This window comes from Hyperolius riggenbachi, chromosome 9, assembly GCF_040937935.1.
Source record: "Hyperolius riggenbachi isolate aHypRig1 chromosome 9, aHypRig1.pri, whole genome shotgun sequence".
In the NCBI taxonomy this organism is placed as follows: Eukaryota; Metazoa; Chordata; class Amphibia; order Anura; family Hyperoliidae; genus Hyperolius; species Hyperolius riggenbachi.
In genome coordinates this window covers 190,070,087-190,092,169 of record NC_090654.1, presented here as the reverse complement: position 1 = coordinate 190,092,169, position 22,083 = coordinate 190,070,087, and the positions used below count along the sequence as shown (strand labels likewise).

The 22,083-nt window shown below is 41.8% G+C and overlaps 1 protein-coding gene across 10 annotated transcripts in view; it reads left to right on the top strand.

Moving 5' to 3' along the window:
• Positions 1–22,083, top strand: part of MAGI1 (membrane associated guanylate kinase, WW and PDZ domain containing 1) — an 869,123-nt gene that overhangs the window by 405,353 nt on the left and 441,687 nt on the right. For all 10 annotated transcript variants that reach the window (XM_068253813.1, XM_068253811.1, XM_068253812.1 and 7 more), the window contains exon 2: positions 2,727–2,843. In XM_068253813.1, coding sequence (XP_068109914.1) covers positions 2,727–2,843 — 117 coding nt within the window. The remainder of the gene's footprint in view (positions 1–2,726; positions 2,844–22,083) is intronic.

Sequence of the window (22,083 nt, the reverse complement as noted above, 5' to 3'; positions counted from 1 at the left end):
GATCCATTGGTTAACATTGGATCCTTTCACATCCGTTCCGTTTGTACAGTATACGTTCCAGTTACATTCCGTAAAAAACGCAGATGTGAACCGGGCCTTAATAGTGGCCTGACGTGAGATACACAACAGCCCCAGCAAAATAGTCTCTGTACTTCTGTCAAACACATTCAGCTGTGTTTATTTTTTAGTTGTGATTTGCAAAACCATAATGATCTCTGGCTGTATGATTGCTTCTGTTTTTATAATGCAGATGACTTCTGCATTTGAAGGGTAAAACAATATTTTTGCCTGGAGTCAGATAAACTGATTTTCTCTAAATTGCCAGGCACTTCTCAGCAGATTCTCATTAAGTATGTACATATAAGAACATTAGATCACATTTATATTAGATAATTAAATTTGCTGAGAGTGCAAAATATCTTTTTCCCACTTAAGCAGCAAGCTCACTCCTTCCTCTAAGAATACTAACCTTGTCGGAGAGGTTAGAAGTAATGGTCTTTATAGTGTATTGTAATTAAAACATAAATTGCCTGCAGTCTCCATCTGGTACACATTTGTAATAATTGTAAAAGTGTAAATCAAGGCACATGGGGTTTTTGACACATTGGAGAGCACTCACATTCTTTTATTCTTGTCTGTGTCCCTGCTGGGGAGGTTTCCTCCAACTTCCTGTATCAGACAAGCAGGAAATCTGATAAAAACTGGTCAATGGCAGTTATGACCAACACAGGTACCTCAGGTACTTCACCCAGCTTGTGTTCCTGAGTTAACTCCTAAACTTTGGCATTATCTAGTTTCTTATGCCATTAACTGCTATGCTGGGTACACACGATGCGTTTTTTCGGTCAATTTTCCGTCCAATCGTTTTCAGATTTGATTTTCTGATTGATTTCCGATTTGATTCCGTTATCTTTTCTCATCTATTTCCATTCACTTTTATGAGAAATCGATCAGAAAAACGAAATAAAAAAAGATCGCGCATGTCGAAAATTATCTATCGAGCCATCTATCTAACACGGTATTGTATGGTGTGTACCTAGCATTACACAGACTGCAAATTGGTCGATCTCTCTAGCAGAGGTATAAGCACACATTAAACCCACAGGGCCCGTTTCCACTTGTGCTGTGCGGAATCGCCGCTGATTCCCCGCTGACGAAATCGCATGCGGGTGCGATTCCGCATGCATATTTTACCTTGATTTTGCATGCGATTTCGCATAGGTTAGTACTTATGCGATTTTAACCATGTCACTGACTGTGTGATTAAACATTAGTTTCTATGCAAAAAAGCATGCAAAATCGCGGTAAAATACGCATGCCAAAACCGCATGTGATTTCCCTATTAGATACATTAGCTGCGATTCGCATAGCGGTGTGCAGGGTGCAAATTCTGAGGGCTCTTCCGTGCAGATTTCTCCCGCACAGAAAACCGCTCAGGATTACTGACAAGTGGAAACAGGGCCATCCACTTCTATTGGCTATGCGAATCCGCATGCGGACAACGCATGCGGATTCGCGATAGTGGAAACGGGCCCTAGAAATCGCAAAACCCAATCACAGTCGCTAAGAAATTTTAGCAGCGCTTTTCAGAGCCATTTCTGGTGCTTGAATTTGATGCTACCAGTCTGTACAGTGATTGATATTTCCTTTTACCAAACCCTGGGTAGTAAAATTGCTGCAAAGTCACTTTTGTACAGCGATTTTGCAGTAATCCTATACTTTGTATTGCAGTGCAGAGGCTCCAAAATGCTGCAGTGCACAGTGATTTTTGCAAACAGCAAAGCCATTTGGAACAAATGTTTGGACAACTTGTACATAGTTGCAGCAAAAACAATTAATGAGTTTTTCGGACCATAAGACGCACTTTTTTGCCCCCAAATGTGGGGAGAAAAAGTGAGTGCATCTTATGTTCTGAATAATGCAATTTGGACCACCGTTAATGCTGCAGCGAGGGGGGAGCAGAGCAGTGTAAAAAAAATACACTCCCCCGTGTAAATACATTTCCTGAGTGCTCATCTGTCCCTCCATCTGTGTCCTCTGTCCCCGCATGCTAATTTGACCCCCGATCTGTGTCCTCTGAGCCACGTGTGCCCTTCCCACGGATGTCCCGCTATGCCCGCACTGACATACTACCTCCAGGAAGCTCAATGCTGCCTCTGCTGTCCTCACTCATGCAGGCTGAATATGATATACTAGCTGCTCCGTACGTTCATTGGAGACGATGGTCTCGAGGGTGGGACCTCGGCTCATCATTGGGGCTATTCACAGCACTCCCTGGTAATTTGCAATGCACCTATTGAACACATTTAAAGAATCAATTTAATTCATTGACAGGGATGTAAATAAATGCAAATATATTTTGATAGGCGTTTGATAAGTGTATGGTAATTGATTTAAAAATAACAATTGTATTTGTAAAAATACTGGTAGGGTTGTTAATTTTCTGAACATAGCATTGTGTTTACTAATTCTAATGAAAACTACTGCTGGAAGAGGTCTCTGTTGAGATAGGCTGCTCATTGAAACTAGCACAGAGCTGCTTTGCATTGTTAACTTACATGAACTATGCTATTGCTAAACAAATAAGAGAATAACTGGAAAACATTTTTTTTATTTATTTGTTTTATCTTTTTGCAAAGCTTTAAAACTATCCCTTGCATCAACTCCTTTCAGTGGGTTTAGTGTAGACGCACTACTTATAAGCTGTTTTGTGTGTTTTCTTACAGGAAGCAGGCTCAACAAGGACCTAAGGCATTATCTCAACCAGAGGTTCCAGAAAGCATCTCCAGACCACGAATTGCAGCAGATCATTCGAGATAATCTTTATCGCCATGCAGTGCCTTGTGAGTACATCCTTGTAAAAGATAGCTTCTAAAAGAACCGCAGCTGAATATGAATTACAAGCGACACCCTGTATTGAATAAAAAGTAAAAAGAATAAAACTGTAAAAAGGAGGGACTCCTTCAGCAATGCAACATATTCAGTTACTGGGCTAAACTAATTTTGCTTATATGTCACAGTTTATTCTTTTGTGAGAATTAAGAGTCCCTGTTTTCTAGAGTTTTTTTTTCTATCAAATAGTTGGGTGCCTAGCTGTAATTTTTATGCAGTCTAGACTTTGGAAATAAGGTTGTTGTCAGTAATTTAACATGCTACAGGAGTCTATGTTGTGTTTGCAACAATTTCATAGTTATATTAATCAGCACTTGAAAAATGGTCCTGACTAATCATAAAGGCAATACAGATGCTGTTTTCATGCTCTTGACAATCCTAATATTCATTGCTGTTATTGTGTTTATCTGCATGTTTTAGTTGTGTGTGCATCAAATCTTTTCCAGTTTTATACTTCAGGCCTAAATCAAACCTGAAGTGAAAGTAAACTTATGAAAGCAATACCTATACTTGCATGCATAAGTACAGTTATTCTTTAAGGTACCTGTACATGGGCACTGGTGTTTCCTTGATTGGTGCAGCCCTATAACAGTGTGACTGCAAAATGTGTCTGAAGTGGATAAGTACCAGTTCATTGATCATGCAGGTTGGAAAACTGTTGAGTAGTTTTATGGGTATCCCAGTTAGGCAAAGTAATGGTGGTAGGAAGAACATTTCCAGTGACCATTAGATGTGGATGTTGAATAAAAACACAGTGGTATAGATGAAGGATCATTGCCATTGGGAAAATATGAAGCCAATATTTTATTGTTTTTCATTGATTGTAAATTGCTCTAATTCACCCAGTGGTAAGTGACACTTTCTTGATAAAGGAAATGCCAAGAAAAAAACAGGTCACAAACCTGGCTACAACAATTAAAAAGTAAAGGGCAGGGGGAGGATACTGGACTGCAGTGCTTACTAAGATGGGGAGTGGATAATTGCTGCACTTGGGGGGCCTGGAGGAGTTATTGGCTGCACTAAGGCCACATACACACATCAGACCATAGTCTTTTGAAAATGAAAGATCACAGACCAATCTTACCACCCTTCATGTAGTAGGAGAGCCATACCCTACACAGTCTTTTCTATGGAGCTGAACTCCACATCAGAAAAAAATCTTTGCAAGATGCTGCACACACAGATGCTGTACAGACACAAAAGATCAGTATCTGCAAAAGATCTGTTCCTGCCAAAAATCCATTCCTGCAAATTGCAATGATAGTCTATGAGATCTGCAGATCATCATACACACATGATTTAACTGACATCCATCTGCAGATCAGATCCACCAGGATGGATTTTCAGATCTGCAGATGATTGCTTGATCTGCAGATGAATGTCAGTTAAATCATGTGTGTATGATGATCTGCAGATCTCATAGACTATCATTGCAATTTGCAGGAATGGAATTTTGGCAGGGACAGATCTTTTGCAGATACTGATCTTTTGTGTCTGTACAGCATCTTTGTGTGCAGAATCTTGCAAAGATTTTTTTCTGATGTGGAGTTCAGCTCCATAGAATAGACTGTGTAGAGTATGGCTCTTATACTACAGGAAGGGTGGTAAGATTGGTCTGTGATCTTTCATTTTCAAAAGACTATGGTCTGATGTGTGTATGAGCCTTAAATGGCCAGTAGAAGTTAATTGCTGCATTACTTTATTCAGTGCAGCCCTTAACTCCTCCTGTTCCCTAAGTGCAGCTGTTAATTCCTCTTAGTCACCAAGTGCAGCCAATAACTGCTGGGTAGACTTGTATTCGAGTCAATGAAAAATTCCAGCTTAAGAGGGTCAAATTTTGGGGTCGACTTATATTCGAGGATATACAGTTAAGCCTAAGGCCTCTTTCACATTACATAACGTGTGCATGAACCAATTTCATGCATGTGTTATGACCTGCAGCGTGACGTCGGGAAGTTGTGGTGTGGCGCCAATCAGTGGCGGTTGTTCCAATTCACCCGAAGGAAAAGTGCTGGTGCTGGACATTACGAAGCTCCCAGATGCATTACAATGTAATGCTCTGGAACTCTTTGTCAAATATGAAAGTTTACATGAAAGTCAAATAGACTTTCATGTTACCTTTCCAACCGCATCCTAGTAGCGATCCGTCAAAACGCACGCATCAGCTCCTAGTATGAAAGAGTCCTAAATATTAAAAGGTATGAACACCAGCTGTTGTGAATATGTGGATTATAGGTGATTTTTGTCTAATGTCTTTGTATAAAAGTTTGTAAATGAGAATTAGGAGGAAAGCCGCTATACATGGCACTGAACTAGAAATTTCTAACATTTTTGCCTACAATGGTAGTAATTGTCTGAACTTTACTAAATACTTTATTGCTAATGAAAGAACTGAACTTCATTTAAAAAAAAAAAATTCCTGTATATATTGTTGGTTGTTACGATAAAAAATGTCAGTTAAATATATCATATAGGAGACACACACCGTGATATCTGAGAAGTGAAATGAAGTGAAGTTCATTGGATTTACAGAAAGTGTGCAATAATTGTTTAAATAAAATTAGGCAGGTGCATACATTTGGGCACCACAAAAAATAAATGAAATCAATCTTTAGTAGATCCTCCTTTTGCAGAAATTACAGCCTCTAAACGCTTCCTGTAGCTTCCAATGAGAGTCTGGATTCTGATTGAAGGTATTTTGGACCATTTCTCTTTACAAAACATCTCTAGTTGATTCAGATTTGATGGCTTCCGAGCACGGACAGCTCTCTTTGACTCAAACCACAGATTTTCAATTATATTCAGGTCTGGGGACTGAGATGGCCATTCCAGAATGTTGTACTTGTTCCCCTGCATTGAATGCCTTAGTGGATTTTGAGCAGTGTTTAGGGTCTGGTTGGAAGGTCCAGCCCCGGGGCAGCTTCAGTTTTATCACTGATTCCTGGACATTGGTCCCCAGAATCTGCAGATACTGAGTGGAATCCATGCGTCCCTCAACTTTGACAAGATTCCCAGTCCCTGCACTGGCCACACAGCCCCACAGCATGATGGAACCACCACCATATTTTACTGTAGGTAGCAGGCATTTTTCTTGGAATGCTGTGTTGTTTTTCCTCCATGCATAATGCCCCTTGTTATGCCCAAATAACTCAATTTTAGTTTCATCAGTCCACAGCACCTTATTCTAAAAGGAAGCTGGCTTGTCCAAATGTGCTTTAGCATACCTCAAGCGGCTCTGTTTGTGCTGTGGGAGGAGAAAAGGCTTCCTCTGCATACAGCATCTCTTTGTGTAAAGTGTACCGAATGGTTGAACGATGCACAGTGACTCCATCTGCAGCAAGATGATGTTGTAGGTCTTTGGTGCTGGTCTGTGGGTTGACTGTTCTCACCATCCGCTACTTCTGTTTATTCGAGATTTTTCTTGGTCTACCACTTCGAGCCTTAACTTGAACTGAGCCTGTGGTCTTCCATTTCCTCAAAATGTTCCTAACTGTGGAAACAGACAGCTGAAATCTCTGAGACCGCTTTCTGTACCCTTCCCCTAAACCATGATGGTGAACAATCTTTGTCTTTAGGTCATTTGAGAGTTGTTTTGACACCCCCATGTTGCTACTCTTCAGAGAAAATTTTAAAGTTTAGGGAAACTTACAGTTGACCCCCTTAAATACTCTTTCTTATAATTGAATTTACCTGTGTATGTAGATCAGGAGTCACTGAGCTTACCAAGCCAATATGAGTTCCAATAATTAGTTCTAAAGGTGTTGGAATCAATAAAATGACAATCAATAAAGTGCCCAAATTTATGCACCTGCCTAATTTTATTTTAACAATTATTGCACGCTTTCTGTAAATTCAATAAACTTCATTTCACTTCTCAAATAGCACTGTGTGTGTCTCTTATATGATATATTTAACTGACATTTTTTATCGTAACAGCCAACGATTTATACAGGAAAATCATGACAATAAACAACGTTGCCCAAACTTTCGTATCCAAGTGTGTGTGTGTGTGTGTGTGTGTGTGTGTGTGTGTGTGTGTGTGTGTGTGTGTGTGTGTGTGTGTGTGTGTGTGTGTGTGTGTGTGTGTGTGTGTGTGTATGTATATAGTGTTAGATAAAGTAGCTAATTGGATAGGTTTTTCATTTTGTGTCCCATCTTGACTTACGACTGGAATCTGATATTTTTTTTTTGCTGTTCTTAAAATGGAAGTGTTCCTTTCTTCTAGCCTTATTGTAAATGTAATTAGGCCCACTGGGCGTGTAAGGGTTTACATTTAGATTGCATTTACACTGAAGAAAGCACAACAGTGTTAGTTCATTAATTACAACTATTACGTCATGTTTCAGCCTATTTGAGCAATTTCCCATAATTCTTCTGCAATATTATCTTTTCTGTTGTACTGCCAGTTGAAAACTGTGTTGGGGGGGGGGGGGGGAGTTGCAAAGAAAAGACCCAGCAAGTCATTAGAACTTTTTTAAAAACATAATACACATGATGGGAATTTTGGGCTGTATAGGAGAGCTTTCCAGGAATCCCAAAGACAGTATCAGGTTGTTCTGTTCTTAAAGATGGAGTTTGGTACACCCTAGCCTCTAATTTGGATAATAATGCTCATGTTAGCTCTGAGTGATGCAGTTAGGGGAAGGTGGGACAGAGCATGGAAATTGAAGCTGTAGGCAGTGACGTTCTAAGCAGAGGGCGTTGTGTAACACCTGGACAGAAGTAATCGTGGCTGCAGGTGGTGGGGCCGATTAGCATTGGGGAGGGAGGCTGGCATCATTCCTCCCTCCCTCTCCATGGGCCCTCCTCCTGTGTCCTACTGCAGAGTGGGGCACAGCGGTTGGGCTTGTAAGTGAATCTCACCTGATCCTGATGCATCCATGTTCCTCCACAGTTGGCTGCTCACTCTACTGTTTCCTGCATGTCACAAAATTACACGAGATTTGGTGGGCATAGAGCTGCTAGCTGCCAAGGAGAAGGGACACATTGGAATCAGATGAGATTCACTCACAAGCCCCACCACTGTGTTCTATTTTGCAGTGGGACACAGGAGGAGGGCCTGTGGAATGGGTGGGAAGAATTATGTTTGCCCCTCTTCCCGCTACCACTAGAATATAAGGCAAGCTATATGGGGACAGGAAGGGGACTACTACCAGACTACCAGAGATGTCACATGGGGGGGTACCACTAGACAACCAGGGAGTGGGGGGGGGGGGGCTTGTATCTGTAAATAATCAGCGCCAAGTGTCAAATAACCTAGATATGCTACCGGCTGTATGCTTATGTTGCAATGTGGGCTATATCTTTAGGTCGTTTGTGCCCCCCCCCCCCCCCCCCCCATAGAAAAGCTCTGTGGGAGATGTCAGCACTGTATAAATACACAATAGTAATATAATAATAATAATAATAATATAGAACACTCAGGGGGAAACTTAGGTCACAGGCAAGAATATGTTTTACATTTTTAGTGCAGCTCTACCAGCCAGTCAGTAAAATGATTTGTGTTCCTTGTAGTACTATATTTTGTTTTTCCTAGAAACCGCTGTAGGTGTCATAAAACCATGAAAATCCGTCTTTTGCACAGCAAGTGTCAGGAGCATATTTTTACTAGGTTAGTTAAAACAAGTCCAGAAACCAATTTCCTGTCACGTCCTGCCGCCACACAGCACTTAGTCCTTGATTCCCCATCCATCAGCTGCCTGTCCACCGAGAGCTGCCTTAGAAGGTCCATAAAATAATGGAAATGTTACACATTGTTCCGTTTCAAACAAGGATGACACAGGTTTGATTTAACATCCTTATATTTAAAAGCTTTATAGGGTTACAGAACAGTGTCATTGATATTCCATTAAAAAATTCTCTGCCAAATAGAAGCTTATATCATATTCATCACGCCTCGCGGCGGACAGCTAAAATGAAAAAAGGCAGTTCAACCTGCTTCCTGTTGTCTAGAGCTTCCATGTTCAGCCCTCACAAATGGAGGGAGCCACTTAGAATTTATTGTTGAGATTTATTATTAAGCTTTCAGAGGAAGGAACTGAGTATTATCATTGAAATGGTGAATTAAGGCAGAGAAGCCTGAGTGATGTACGGCCTAAGCAAAATTCATCTCTCTTGTACATTCTGCTCAAATTGAGAGAGTAAGGGAGTCTGTTCTGATCTAGGCAGGCGTTTACGAAAAAAGGGCGCCAGGAAAATAGCCGACGATATACTCTACTTTTGGGTGTTGGATGATTCAGATAATAGAAAATTGGAAATGTTACTGATATTCTATTAGTGCTTCACCTAACCTTCCTCTCACACTTACCCTCCCTCTATCTAAGACTAGCACTAACCTACCACTATCAAAGCCTACCTCTAACCTCTCTTATCTACTTCTAAAGCGAAACTACCACTATCTAAGCCAGGGATGCCAAACCGGTCCTTCGAGGGCCGAGGTCCTTACAAATTTTTGACACAGCTCAAATTATTTGTTGGGTCTGAATCAGGAAAGGTGTGGTTCATCAGATAGAACACATTCCTTGCTTTCTCAGTCCATCCTTAACACTGGCATGGATCTGGCCCTCCAGGCTTGGAGTTTGACACCTGGGATTTAATCCGGACATTAACCTACCACTATCAAAGCCTAACACTAACACCCCTTAACTACTCCTAACACTAAACTACCACCATTTAAACCTAACACTAACCTACAGTTATCTAAGCCTTTTGTGTTCCTAACACTGCTGCCTGCCACTATCATAGCCTAATAATAACCCCCACCCCCCCAATATCTACTGCTAATGCTAACCTACTGCTATCTAAGCTTAACACTAACCTACCCCTACCTACCCCTAACACTGATCTACACACACACACACACACACACACACACACACATACACACGCACACACGCACGCACACACACACACACACACACACACACACACACACTGTAACTAACCCGTTGCTATCTCCGCTGCCCAAATTGGGCACTGGGTGCCACTCTAGCAGTAATTACTATTTTGGTCTATTCGGCACCCAAGTTTCCAAGGAGGCGTTCCATTGCCCACATTGCTAGGCAGACCCTGACCCTGATAATTTTCTGAAAACCACAGACATCTTTCAGGAGACATGTGAGCTAAAACTAGAGCTGTCACCTTTTTTTAACACAGACAACAAACATTACCATTGTATGTTAGGATATGTCTTAAAAGTTACCTCCAGCCAAAATAGAGGATTTCTTTGGAGTCAGGTTTGACTGTTTTCTAGTATATCACTGTCTAAGATAGATCTTTTTTATGTGTTCTAAGCTATGTACACACTTTAGGCTTTACCCTCCTGAATTATGTATTATGATTGCCTTGAGTGAAAATAAAGAGCTTTTTCAGATGATCCACAAAGTTGTTGAGTTGGTTGTTAGTGATCCATCATACTGGATTATTAGCAGTCACTCACCATTGCTCTTGCTGGAATGTATGTTGAAGATGTAATGCAAATAACCTGTTTCTCTAGTAATCTCCCAACTCATTCAAAGAGATGTCAGCTAGCTGGCTATAAAGAAGGTCTAAAATTTCAACAGCAATTAACTTTTAACAGACAGATACTTGAAGTGGTCCAAAGTGTACTAAACCAAACATGCTATGTGTCCATTATGGGGCCCTGATGCTCACAGGTCTTCTGGTTATGCTGGTCTCCCCTCCACTCCTCAGCTTTGCCCCTCCTCTGTTTATGGGTGTGACTAAATTTAGTTGAACAGAATCCAAAGGAGCTGTCCTTATTTGTGTTCCCTTTGCAACTCTCTAAGTTTACATGCCTAGGATGCTTCTAGCCATGGCTGCTGTACACAGCTGTGCAGAAGCATAGACAAATAAGGGGTGCGGAGTAGCACAGAGCATGCACTGAAGGAGAGCGCCCTTGGTTTTCCCTCAACTGGCTTCAGTCACACCCACACATAGGGGGACAAATTAGAGGAACAGAGGGGAGGCCAGCTTTGCCAGGGGACCAGTGAGAATCAGGACCCCACAATTGACGTGTTTATTTTAGACATCTTGGATCACTTCAGGTACTCAGTAAAAGTTATGAATATTATTCATTCTTCCTACTGATTGCCCAATCCAATGAAACTTAAGAGTGCTCCTGTAATGTTCACTAAATTTTCAGTGAAAGCTCAGTGTCCTCCCCGGGCTCTTTAGCTAAGTGCTTCACCCGGCTAATTTTGGTGAGCACCTGTCTGTCATTGGCTTGCCTCCTTATCCTCCTGCGCTGTAAGCAGAGTTGCGGAGATAAGCATCGGCCCCGCATTCTCCCTTTGTGCCGCACCCAGCTACTTTTTTATGGTACCCAGCTGGAAACATTTTAGGGGGAAAACACTGATGCTCATAGTGAAGCTTTTAAGTCAATCACTTTCATCTTTTTGTTTATCATTCTGTCTTAGGGCTGGTGCACACCTAAAAGCGCTAGTGTAATCACAAACGCACAGCGTTTTTAGAAGTGATTTTTCTAAGCGATTCTAGTCACGGGCCTAGCAATTTTCTAGCTATGCCTAGCGATTTTGGGAGAGTTTTGGTGTAGCAATTTTTTATTTTTTGTACAATAGAGCTGGAAGTGTACAGCTTTTGTTCTAGCGCTTTTTAGAGCGAATTTCGTCTTTCCTATACTTAACATTGAGGCTGAATCACCTCAGAAATGCTGCAGGAGCCGCGTTTGCATTTGGGAAAAAATCACATCACTCTGGTGCGCTCCATCCCATTCAAATACATTAGCCAAGTTCTTTTCAAAGCACTAGCGTTTTTGAAAAGCGCTCAGAAGCGCTCTAGGTGTGCACTAGCCCTTAGTTATTTTATGTTACTGAAGTTTTGCACCTGAGCTTAAGCAGTAACATGTGGTCTGTCCATGTGTGTGACAGTTATACTACCTGTTGGAAGATACTGCGATGTGGAATAATGTGTGATGAAGAGTGCGACTGGGAAAGTGTGTTGAAAGGCGACATAGTGGAAATGTGGCTTTAACACCTTGGCTCGCAGCAACAGCCAATACTTCAATTAACGAGGCAATTTATATTCAGCGAGTGTGCTGTATTTATGTGTTAAAGCTGTGGGGCCCAAGGAAAGAATAATTCCCATGAATATAACATATATTTCAGAAAAAGAACATCGTTTTCGTGATAAAGGGCTTTGATTTGTAATAGTGTCCTCCTGCCTGCAAAGTTGCCCATACATCAGAGGATGACCTCCCCATCATACAAGTGAGATATGAGCATCCTCTGGGGATTCAAGAACTGTGTTTGGACTTGACACTGATTCATCTCAACATTTGTAATTTACAGATTTTTAACATATTTTTGTCCTTTATAAGTCATCAGCTACAAATCTTACTAATATTTCCTAAAGCATTTCTCTTGTGAGTTGTCTACTTTCCTGGTAAGTAGTTGTATCTCCTCACATGCTGGACTTTTTTGTTCCTTGTAACTTTATCAGCAATGACAAACAATCTCTTCTGGTCAGAACATGCCATTCTGTTTTCTTAGAGGACAACTGAACAGCTGAAGTGAGAGATATATACGCAGGCTGCCATAATTATTTTCTTTTAAACAATACTAGTTGCCTGGCAGACTTGCTGATCTATTTGGCTGCAGTAGTGTCTGAGTAACACCAGAAACAAACATGCAGTTAATCTTGTAAGATCTGACAATACTGTCAGAAACATCTGATCTGATCTGCTGCATGCTTGTTCAGGGTCTATGGCTGAAAGTATTAGAGGCAGAGGGTCAGCAGGGCTGCCAGGCATCTGGTATTGCTTAACAGTAAATAAATATATCAGCCTCCATATCCCTCTTGCTACAGTTGTCCATTAAAGCAAACCTACACTGAAGATTAAAAGTCAAAATAAACATACACGTCATACTTACCTCCCATGTAGTCTACTTATCAATCTCTTTCTTTTCTACCGCGTCCTGTTTCTCTACCTTGATCGATGGAATTCTTCATCCTCCATTTTAAAAATGGCGATGACCCCATAACAGCTACTGGGGTAGCAAACTGTTAACCTGTAATATCCCCCACTTAAAGAGAACCTGTACTGAGTAAAAATATTTAAAATAAACACATGTGGTAACTTCAAATGAACATTGCATAGTTACCTTGCCATCAGTTCCTCTCAGAAGCTCACCATTTTCCTCTGACAATAAACCCTTCCAGTTCTGACAATATTTTGTCAGATCTGAAATATATCAGTTGCTGTCAGTTATAACTGAGAGGAAAACTGATGTACCAGGTAATGTCCATGTTTCCCTATGGCTCAAGTGGGCGATGTTACAGTTTAACTGTGTGCTGACCAGAAAGCTGTTATGGGTAATGGCAATTTTCAAAGTGGAGGACAGAAAATTCTCTTGATTACAGTGAACAAACAGGACGCGGGACAGGAGAAAGACACTGAGGAGTAGACTACATGGAAGGTAAGTATGACTTGTGTATGCTTATTTTGACTTTTAATTTTCAGTTCAGGTTTTCTTTAAGCTATTTGTAAACGTGGACATTACCTTGCACATCAGTTGTCCTTTCAGTTATAACTAACAGCCACAAATATACAACTGACAGCAACAGATACAGTTCAGTTCTGACAAAATGGCGAGCTTCTGAGAGAAACTGACAGTGGGAAAAGTATGTAATAGTCATTTGCAGGTACATCATGTGTTTATTTTAAATAATTTAACTTGGTTTAAGTTCACTTTAAAAGGCAACCTGAAGCAAGTACAATTATTTAAAATAAACAAATGATGTACCTGCAAATGAATAGTACATGCTTACTGTACCTTGGCGTCAGTTCCTCTCAGAAGCTCACCATTTTCTTCTTACATTGATCTCTTCAGTTCTGACAAGATTTTATCAGAACTGAAGTACGGTTTATCAGTTGCTGTCAGTTATACATCAGTTGCTGTCTGTTATAGTTGAAAAAGCTGATGTCCATGTTTCCTTACAGCTCAAAAAGGCGATATTACAGTTTAACATTGTGCTGACCAGGAAGTTGTTATGTTCTAATGGACATTTTTGAAATGGAGGACAGAACATTCCATTGATCACAGTGGACAAACAGGACGTGGATGAGGAGAAAGAGATTGATGAGTAGACTACACGGGAGGTAAGTATGAGGTGTGTATGTTTATTTTGATTTTTAATTTTCGGTTTAGGTTTTCTTTAAGGGCACGTGTCCACTAGGGACAAGTTGCTCAATTTTCCCACACACAGCGGAACTGAAATGACAGTCCATTACATTTAATAGCTTGCTTCTGAATTGCGTACGGGGGGAATTGCGTCAAAATCCTCATTGCTGCACATTGGCACGGCAGAAGGATTTGGACATGAATATGAATCTGCACTGCTGCTGTGTACAAAAGCAGAAAGCAGTCAGATTTTGTTACCGAACGGAAAAAACAACCCAAAATTTGGAATGCAGGCAAAAGCAGAATCCTATTCTGGAGTCCTTGGAAAAGACTCCCAACACTCCACGTTGTCCTGCTGAGCATGCCTTAGAGCTCTTTCACATCTGCGCAAACTTTGAGCGTTTTAACGCAACGCTAAAGTTTGCGTTAACTAAGGTAAAATGAAAGTCCATAAACTTTCATTTTACCTTTCACACCCGACGCTGCGTTTCGGTACGTTGCGGTTCCGACGCACCCGGGCGCAGTTTTTCATCCAACGCACCTGGGAGCCGGCGTTTTCCGTCGGGTTCAATTAATAGCTACCGCCGCTGATTGCGTCGCACCGGAGATAACCGCAGGCTATCAACGCGTGCATGAGAACGGCTCCTGCACGCGTCGTCTGATATGAAAGAGCCCTTTGGCCTTTACTCCACTCAGGTTTTCGATAGAACACACAGCACTGCCATTGCTACGTGATTCTGTGGTTGCAATCTCATTCCTTATAATGAATGGGAATCACAGTGCGTTTGCATTTGTCAGAAACCATGATGTCCCTGCGGATTGCATAACACTGTTATGCTGAAAACATGAACAGCAATGCACAAGTTAGGAAGGGCTTAAGTGGCTGCAGCTCTCAAGTGCTTTGAGTCCCACAGAAGAAAAAACTTTTTAATGAATGCAGATTAGCTAGATTTGTATGTAGTGCATACAGTACTGTGTGTATGTGGTACTGTTGAGATTATGCAACTGATGTATCGTTATCTCACATTAGTTATTGTAAAGCTGATATAGTGAATGTGTTATGGAAGTTAATTTACTGTCCATAGTAATATACCCCTTCATCTTCTCAAATGTGCATAAAACAGTGCGAGTCCAGTGTGTGGATCAGCAGGCATCGTTACCTGTTGGGTGTAGATTTGGGCTTGCCATAAATTATGCGGCCACTGCGTAGGGCCAGTTCAGATGGGTGCTCAGGTATCTCTTGTTTAACCTCTGCAAAACGACGCTTCCCTGCAAGTCACCAACAAAGAGTTTGGCACCTGTTCCCTGTGTTCGGTTGTCACATTGGCTATCATTCATAAAAGTGTGTTCGGTAAAAAAAATCTGGGCGGGGAAATACTGCATTCGGTATTTTAGTGCTTCTATAATTTTAATTTACAGCCTGCAGGCTGTAAATTAAAATTATAGAAGCACATGAAGATACATGAAGATACTTTGGTTTGAAGTTTGTGTATGAATATTGTTCAGGGTACCTGAGTGTCTCCCCATAAGGGTGGTGCGTAATTTACATGAGGCCGCCAAAATTGTTTGGTAATTGATATTCAGTATTTTAGGCCTTTGTGTGCTAATTCATAAATATTTGTGTGCTAATTCATAAATATTTTCACAGCTGCCTTTGAAGTTCAGTAAATTACTGCAGCCCATTGAGGGGCACAGCAGAAGTGTGGTTATCTATCTTTTGTTACAAGCTGTAAATATGGTTCCCTGCACAGCAGACTCACATAGACTTCGGTTCCCTGCACAGACTCGAACAGACTGACTCACACAGACTTCAGCTCCCTGCACAGACTCGAACAGGCTGACTCACACAGACTTCAGCTCCCTGCACAGACTCGCAGAGACTTCGGCTCCCTGCACAGACTCGCACAGACTGACTCACACAGACTTCGGCTCTGTGCACAGACTCGAACAGACTGACTCACACAGAATTCGGCTCCCTGCACAGACTTGAACATACTGACTCACACAGACTTCAGCTCCCTGCACAGGCAAGACAAGACAAATAACATTTATATTGCGCTTTTCTCCTTGCGGACTCAAAGCGCCAGAGCAGAGCAGCAGCCACTAGGGCGCGCTCTATTGGCAGTAGCAGTGTAAGGGAGACTTGCCAAAGGTCTCCTACTGAATTAGTGCTAGCTTACTGAACAGGCAGAGCCGAGATTCGAACCCTGGTCTCTTGTGTCAGAGGCAGAGCCCTGAACCATTACACCATCAGCCAACTGCACTCGCAGAGACTTCGGCTCCCTGCACAGACTCGCACAGAATGACTCACACAGACTTCGGCTCCCTGCACAGCCTACTTTGCTCTTATCCGCATGCTTATCGCCTCCTCCAAGCAAGCAGTATTCTCCATCCCAATACCGCCTGCTCTAATCTTTATGAATTGACATTTAGTGACGTGTTGAGATAATCACTGCACAAGGCAGTAATTTACCTCACTGCTCGGTAATTTGATCTTTTCATGCAGTAACAGCTTTTATGAATTTACACTTTGCTAAGTGCTCAGTAAAGTCAGCATTTTCAGCGTTACCGCATTCGATAATGCTTTATGAATGATAGCCATTGTGTTTTGACCCCCAAATGGGAACATAAACCGGGGGAGTTAGTGATCCTGGATGCTACATGTAGCGTCCAGGACCAAATGAGATGGAGACAACGGTATAGAACACAGCATTTGTTCAAACTGTGCTAAAACCTGGTACTGACGTTTAAACATTGATGCCCATTCATTTGTCCATGTGAACCAGGCCTTACTGACAACCTCTGTAGCAGTCTTCTAATCTTATATAAACCTGAATCAAATTGTGCCTCGTAATCCAGGGCTGTGGAGTCGGTCCAAAAATCCACCGACTCCGACTCCTCAGTTTAGGATTCCATCGACTCCGGCTCCTGGACTCCGACTCCTCTAATTTGCATATTACAATTTTGTTGATTAAAAGTATGTAACGTGAAAATTCGTCTCTAACTGCCAATGCTTAGGAATTTTACAAGACAACTGAAGTGAGAAGGATGTGTAGACTACTATATTTATTCCCCCTAGACTAAAACTAGTCCTTGGTAAGAGTACTTGTAAAAGGTACAAACCGGAACAAAGAACATATATCAGGCCCTAGGCAATGTAAGTGTGGGTGCATGTAAGAATGATGTGCAGGTACTCTGCAGGGGAATGAGGAGATTCTTCCTCTATTACACATCTGAACATGGATCAGGCCCTAGGCAATGTGACTGTGGGTACATGTAAGAGTGATGTGCAGGTACTCTGCAGGGGAATGAGGAGATTCTTCCTCTATTACACATTCTTCATGCGCAATCTGGACAAGGTTTATGGGTGATAGACAACACCTCTGTGTTCAATGTGCACAACATTCTCAGTGGATTCCCTGCAGCTCTGTGGGGAGTGCATGTGTAGAGTATAGTACTACTGCGTAAAAAAGTAAACCTGAGGCAAATGAAATTAAAGTTTTATACATACCTGGGGCTTCCTCCAGCCGCCTTCAGGATAATCAGTCCCTCGTTGTCCTCCTCCACCACCTGGATCTTCTGCTAGGAGTCCAGGTACTTGAGCCAGTCTGGCGTAGTGCGCATGCGCACACTCCGCCGCCAGGTGCACACTACACCTGTGCAGCACTTTTGCGCAGGTGCAGAATGTTCCTGGCTGTGGGAGCGCATGTGACTAGACTGCGCTGACTGGCTGAATTACCAGGACTCATAGCAGAAGATCCAGGTGGTGGAGGTGGACAGCGAGAGACTGATTGGCCTGAAGGGGGCAGGAGGAAGCCCCAGGTATGTATAAAACTTTACTTTTCATCCGTCTCAGGTACCCTTTAATTTGTAGTCACCAAACCAAATTTTAACAACCTATCAAATTATTTGATTTCATGAGCAAAGAGCGTGCATACATTTTCATAAACCAGCATCAATGCAGAATTATTTGCATCTCATTGACCATCTCTATTAGTGACACAGCTACACATCAGGCTTTATACTTACAGCAGAGATGTTATTTCGTATATATAAGAGATTCCTGTGTACACATCATATATACTGTCACAATCAGATATGTATATCTGACCTTAAAAATATGGGGACTGCTTTATTGAAGCAGCACAAGTAACTAATTTTGATTGGTTTATTTCATCTTTGTGGACTAAGCACAGCTATTACTGTATATATACTGTATATATACATTATTTGTAATGACTATTATCTGAGAAATAGAACATTTTATCATATTTTCTATTTTAATTACAGTTACAAATTCATTAGGAGTCGGAGTCTGAGTCGGTGCATTATTTCCCGACTCCGACTCCAGACACCCAAAATTGCCCCGACTCCGACTCCGAGTCCACAGCCCTGTCGTAATCTTAATCGGACAGGAAGTAAAGGAAATTTTCCCAGATTGGGAAACAGACTGCAATAAAGCCCATTAGAGTTTTCAACATCTTCGTTATGCATTATTGAGAGCTAGCAAATGATTTCCGGAAGGTGGGCTTTTTAAGCCTTGTATCTTTTACAAATGGGGAAGGGTGGTTTATTCAGTAGACTAAACCAACAACTGCGTGTGTAAGCATGTCCTTAAATGGCTGATGACAAAACTGCAGCTTGCACTCAGCTTAATAGCATCTATTAGGAATGCTGAAAAGCTGGTTTAAAATGAACCCAAAGCACAAAATGATGTGTTTATAGAACTAATTGTGAGTTCCATAGAAATGTGCATTGTCTTCCTTTTCTCTTTATCAGGATTTGTAGTACAAAATACACAGCGCTATTATATGCGAGTCCAAAAAAAGGTTCAGTTACAAAATAAATATGTACACATTGTAATTTGAGATATCTGAGATGAAATGCATATGACCAAACTATTGAGCAGCTACAGTGTGCAGAATGCAAGAGAACCCAAGGCTGCCCCCCTCCAAAAAATAATAATAAAATAATAAAAAAAAATGAGATACTTACCTAGGTAGAGGAAAGCCTCTGGATAGTCCAAAGGCTTCCCATCTCCTTCCTCTGACCCATTCTTGCTGAGGCAGCTGGACTTCAGCATATGCTAAATAAGCGTAATCCCTAATTCTATCAATTCTTGCAATTAATCTTTAAATATGGTTTATACGATTTTAGAGATTGCTGTACATTACAATCTTGTTATAAATTAACAATTTAAAGTCTTATTATAACCTTAACAGTGTTTCTGCTGTTTAAACCTCTGTGTATCATGGTGGGACTTTAGTGAACTTTCAGACTGTGTATTATTTAAACTTCCATCCTGTAAACCACGTTAAAGCAAACCTGAAGTGAAAATAAATGTATACTTTAATGAATTGTATGTGTAGTACTGTAGAGCTACAAAATAGAACATTAGTAGCAAAGGAAAGAGCCTCATATTGTTTTCCAGTACTGGAAGGGTTTAAACATTTCAGTTATAATCTATGGAAAAGAGCTTCTCTGAGCTCTTTTACCCACTGGGTCAAATACAGTTCTGTTTTCTGAAGCACTTAAACAGTCAAAAAACAGTGAGAGACAGCTTGAGATAAGGTTTTGCTACAGGAAAGTTCAAGGGGCCTTTATTTTTGCTTTTGTTTTATCGTTTAAAAGAGAGAGTGTGCTTTTAGGCTTTTTGCACACCAAGACGTTGCGTTAGGTGCTACGTTAAGGTCGCATAACGTGCACCTAACGCAAGGCCTGGTGGTCTTCGATGTGGACATCAGAGTGAGCCGCGTTGTGTAACTCACTCTGGCGTCCGTTATGCCGTGATGTGTACTCTTGGACGCATGCGGCATCACATGGTCCCGCCGGCCAATCGCCGCACAGAGCGGCCGCCCCAGGAAGTAAACACTGCACGTCACAACGTGCAGTGAATATTAATTAGCCATGTGCCTGGCCACTCTCCGCTCCTCCCCAACATGACTGAGCATGTGCAAACAGTCTAACGCGGCTTAAGCCGCTGTAACGCCGTAGCATGCTGCACTTTCGGAAGAACGTGCAGCGTTACATGTAACGCAACGGGGGCAGTGTGAACAGCCCACTTGTGTTACATTGCTGTGCGTTGGGGGAGCGTTAAAGGCTGCACGTGCGCCTGTAACGTCCCTGTGTGTAAGCAGCCTAAAAGCTGCAACTGTGACAGAATGATGCAATGTTATTTTTTTAAAAAAAGCTATATAACTGAAAATATAAATATAATATAATTAGTAGCAAATATAAATATTTGCTACTAATGTTCTATTCCTTATCCGTAATACAATTCATTATATCATATGCTTTTTTTTTCGCTTCAGATTTGCTTTATACAGGCAGAGGGCAGATTCTATTATACAGTATTTCCAGCTGTAAAGCCAAATACATCAGCTAGATAAGTCATTAGAAATGAACGATCCAGGACAGTCATTCTTTGTGTAGCAGCCCAACATGCAAAAAGACAACTGCAATGGTTCTCTGGCAAGTCTAGCGCTTACTACAGCGATGATTCTCGGGCAAGTCTAGAGCTTACTACTGCGATGATTATCGGGCAAGTCTAGAGCCTACTACAGTGATGATTCTCGGGCAAGTCTAGAGCCTACTACTGCGATGATTCTCGGGCAAGTCTAGAGCTTACTACAGCAATGATTATCTGATTATCGGGCAAGTCTAGAGCCTACTACAGCGATGATTCTCGGGCAAGTCTAGAGCCTACTGCAGTGATGTTTCTCGGGCAAGTCTAGAGCTTACTACAGTGATATTTCTTGGGCAAGTCTAGAGCCTACTACAGTGATGATTCTCGGGCAAGTCTAGAGCCTACTACAGCGATGAATCTCGGCAAGTCTAGAGCCTACTACAGCCACGATTCTCTGGCAAGTCTAGAGCTTACTACAGCGATGATTATCGGGCAAGTCTAGAGCCTACTACAGCGATTATTCTCGGGCAAGTCTAGAGCTTATACTGCGATGATTATCGGGCAAGTCTAGAGCCTACTACAGTGATGATTCTCGGGCAAGTCTAGAGCCTACTACAGTGATGATTCTCGGGCAAGTCTAGAGCTTACTACAGTGATGATTCTCGGGCAAGTCTAGAGCCTACTACAGTGATGATTCTCGGGCAAGTCTAGAGCTTACTACAGTGATGATTCTCGGGCAAGTCTAGAGCCTACTACAGAGATGATTCTCGGGAAAGTCTAGAGCTTACTACAGCAATGATTCTCGGGCAAGTCTAGAGCCTACCACAACAATGATTCTCGGGCAAGTCTAGAGCTTACTACAGCGATGATTCTCGGGCAAGTCTAGCGCTTACAACAGCAATGATTCTCGGGCAAGTCTAGAGCTTACTACAGCGATGATTCTCGGGCAAGGCTAGAGCTTACTACAGCGATGATTCTTGGGCAAGTCTAGAGCTTACTACAGCGATGATTCTCGGGCAAATCTAGAGCTTACTACAGCGATGATTATCGGACAAGTCTAGAGCTTACTACAGTGATGATTCTCGGGCAAGTCTAGAGCTTACTACAGTGATGATTCTCGGGCAAGTCTAGATCTTACTACAGCGATGATTCTCGGGCAAGTCTAGAGCTTACTACAGCGATGATTCTCGGGCAAGTCTAGAGCTTACTACAGCAATGATTCTCGGGCAAGTCTAGAGCTTACTACAGCGATGATTCTCGGGCAAGTTTAGAGCTTACAGCGATGATTCTCGGGCAAGTCTAGAGCTTACTACAGCGATGATTCTTGGGCAAGTCTAGAGCTTACTACAGCGATGATTCTCGGCCAAGTCTAGAGCTTACTACAGCGATGATTCTCGGGCAAGTCTAGAGCTTACTACAGCGATGATTATCGGACAAGTCTAGAGCTTACTACAGTGATGATTCTCGGGCAAGTCTAGAGCTTACTACAGTGATGATTCTCGGGCAAGTCTAGATCTTACTACAGCGATGATTCTCGGGCAAGTCTAGAGCTTACTACAGCGATGATTCTTGGGCAAGTCTAGAGCTTACTACAGCGATGATTCTCGGACAAGTCTAGAGCTTACTACAGTGATGATTCTCGGG